The sequence below is a fragment of the Anopheles aquasalis genome, chromosome 2, assembly GCF_943734665.1.
Source record: "Anopheles aquasalis chromosome 2, idAnoAquaMG_Q_19, whole genome shotgun sequence".
In the NCBI taxonomy this organism is placed as follows: Eukaryota; Metazoa; Arthropoda; class Insecta; order Diptera; family Culicidae; genus Anopheles; species Anopheles aquasalis.
In genome coordinates, this window is record NC_064877.1 from 50,105,001 (window position 1) to 50,107,500 (window position 2,500).

Consider the following 2,500-nt stretch of genomic DNA (forward strand, 5'->3'; position numbering starts at 1 on the left):
TGGTCGGCACACTCCCGCACACCGTTGCAGAGCGCATTACCATCGACACAGGCACCATACTGACAGCGGAAGGCATAGCTCGGGCAACGGATTAAGGCACAGCTCTTGGAAGTTTCGTCAGATCCGTCTTTGCAATCGACCACACCGTCGCATTGTTGGTTAGATTCGATGCACTGGCCACTGTTGCACTTCCATTCGTAGTAATTACAAACCTTTCGCCGATCTCGATAGAAGGCTAATGAAGAATCATAAGCGCAACACAACATTCATCAGTCGAAGGCGAACAACTCGGTCATGACGCGAACGATCGCGGGAATTCCCCCTGACTTACCTGCTGATTCCCGCACCAAAATCGAGATGAAAAGCGAAACCACCAGCAAACGATTCAATTGGCAGAACATTTATCAATTAGCTTTCCCAAGTCTCCAACACGGAATCACCAGTACCGCATGTCTGCTGTTAGCAATCTGTTGACCTCTAGCGAAGCAGAAAAAGGTTCTAGGCTCGCGCTCTCGTTTGCACGCTGTTCGAGTGGACGGTGAATGAACGCGATCGCAAACCGGGAATCATCGCTTTGCGTTATCTCCCCCCCCCCCCCCCCCACCGCTGCTGTGTACGAGAGTGTTCGTGAGAACCTGTTTTCAATGGATGCTGCGATCGCTGCAGTAGCGCCGTTCTGACTTTGTCTGTTGATGATCCCGCAAAGCAAATAATCTGGATCCGATGCGTAATCCCCGGTATAGAGCCAGAAGCGCCATTAGTGATTGTCAGCATGCAGTACCGCTGGCGACGCTGGAATCGCCGCTGGAGAGATCGAGACGGCTGCTAGGCCAGGCGCAGGACGACAAATGGAAGCTAATCAGCTACCATGGGTCAAATGTTAAAGGATTTTTTTACGCTGATTGCCCCACTAGAAGCAGTAAATTCTTCGTTTCTGGTCGTTGAATTTGACTGTAAATGAAGGAGAAAATATATATAACTAGAGCTAATCATGAACGCAGAGCTCTCGGGTTGCGTTCAATCTCTCTCTACCTCTTCTCTACGCTCTAGTTGATTTGTTCTACATTTTTAGGTCAGTTTGCGGACCGAGATCAGCCCACGTTGCACAACTGACGCCACCAATGGTCACTGAAAGAACCCTGCGCGGCTCTATGTGTGGTAAAGTGAATGATGATGAAAATTTCATATTTCTCAGATATTTTAGGATCAGCGAGCGCCGAGCATGACACCACTGCTGCTGTTGCTACTAGTTTAAACATTTGCATTCGAGCGAGGACCGAGGACCGAGGTGAAAAAAAAACTCGGTGAAAATCTAGCAAAAACAATGAATAAACCGAGAAAAAAATGTTTGAAACATGGCGATTCAAATTTAGAACTCGGTTCGGTTGGAGTTGGAGGAAGAGGCACGCAACGGCAGACGGCGAGATCGGACTCGATCGTACCTCTCAATGGTCACAAAGCCAATCAAATTGTACATGGCCAGAGAGGAGGGCCTGTGTGAAGGGACAAGGGGACAAGGGGGACAGGACAATCGGCACGAGAGGAAAACTTCCTGTGGGATGCGCGCGGTGTACGGGTTGGTGCGCATGTCTACTATGCGATGAAGAAAATACCGCAGACGATCGTGGTCGATCGAGGGGAGTACCCGACCAGCTACGCATTTTCCGCTTCTATCCGTAGGCGGTTTTTTGGTTGTGTGCGAAGCGGAATTTCCCGAGCGGCCCAGAAAGGAGGGGAATCGAGCCGAAGCCGAGATTGGGGAAATGCGATCGGGGATGTCCCAGGCCCAGGCGAACCTGACGTCATCGACACAGGTTGTGGAAAGCGAGGTCACAGGCCTGCACGCACGCACGCACGCACGGTTTTTCCCCTTTCGGCGTGCGGTGTGCACGAAAACGGATCGTTCGCTAAAGGCGTTGGCGATCGTGTAGAGATCGTGTCTGGGGGAGCTGTTCTCTGAGCGTGGCTGTGTGCGTCCGTTGTAAGGGTCAGTCGAAGTTTTCCTCGTATTGCACTACTCAGTGCTATCGTGTTTTTAGTCTTGCGAGGATTTGAGTGAAAGCGCTCAGGTTGGTTTTGTTGTTTTTTTCTTCCATTTTTTGAAAATCGCGTTAAAGAACCTTTTAATTCTCGTATGGGATTTTACTGCCAACGAATAGTTTTGTGTTCTGTAACCTAACGATATGGAAAAATCTTCTAAAAAGTTTTTGTAACAAGAAAGTGAATAGTGTGAAAAACATGTAGCGGCAGCTACGGATCGCTATCGAAGGACAGCATTGCCCCATCTTATTGGGTGCTGTGCATTGATTCTTAGACCAAGTTGCGCAGAAAACTCCCATCCCATGATGGCAGCCAGTGATCGATAGCTAGTGCTCATAGCGTACAGGTGTCCGATGAAGACCGGGTTATTCGGTAGAAAAAAGGGCCAAAAATAGCTTCCCTTTCGAAAGATAGCATTCACGCAACAGTTTAAAATTACTCGACCCAACTGAGTCCCCCG

At 49.2% G+C, this 2,500-nt stretch overlaps 2 protein-coding genes across 3 annotated transcripts in view; one reads left to right on the forward strand and one right to left on the reverse strand.

The window, feature by feature from the left end:
* LOC126571647 (modular serine protease-like) overlaps window positions 1-520 on the reverse strand; it is a 2,402-nt gene extending 1,882 nt beyond the window's left edge. The window contains exons 1-2 of the mRNA XM_050230350.1: window positions 332-520; window positions 1-235 (exon numbers count right to left, since the gene is read on the reverse strand). The exon at window positions 1-235 is cut by the window's left edge and continues 66 nt beyond it. Of these exons, the coding sequence (XP_050086307.1) occupies window positions 1-235; window positions 332-401 (305 nt within the window). The 5' untranslated portion in view covers window positions 402-520. The remainder of the gene's footprint in view (window positions 236-331) is intronic.
* Window positions 521-1,911: 1,391 nt separating this feature from the next.
* LOC126572411 (tropomyosin-1) overlaps window positions 1,912-2,500 on the forward strand; it is a 5,469-nt gene continuing 4,880 nt past the window's right edge. For both annotated transcript variants that reach the window (XM_050231691.1, XM_050231689.1), the window contains exon 1: window positions 1,912-2,069. The gene's annotated coding sequence lies outside the window, so the exon portion shown is untranslated. The remainder of the gene's footprint in view (window positions 2,070-2,500) is intronic.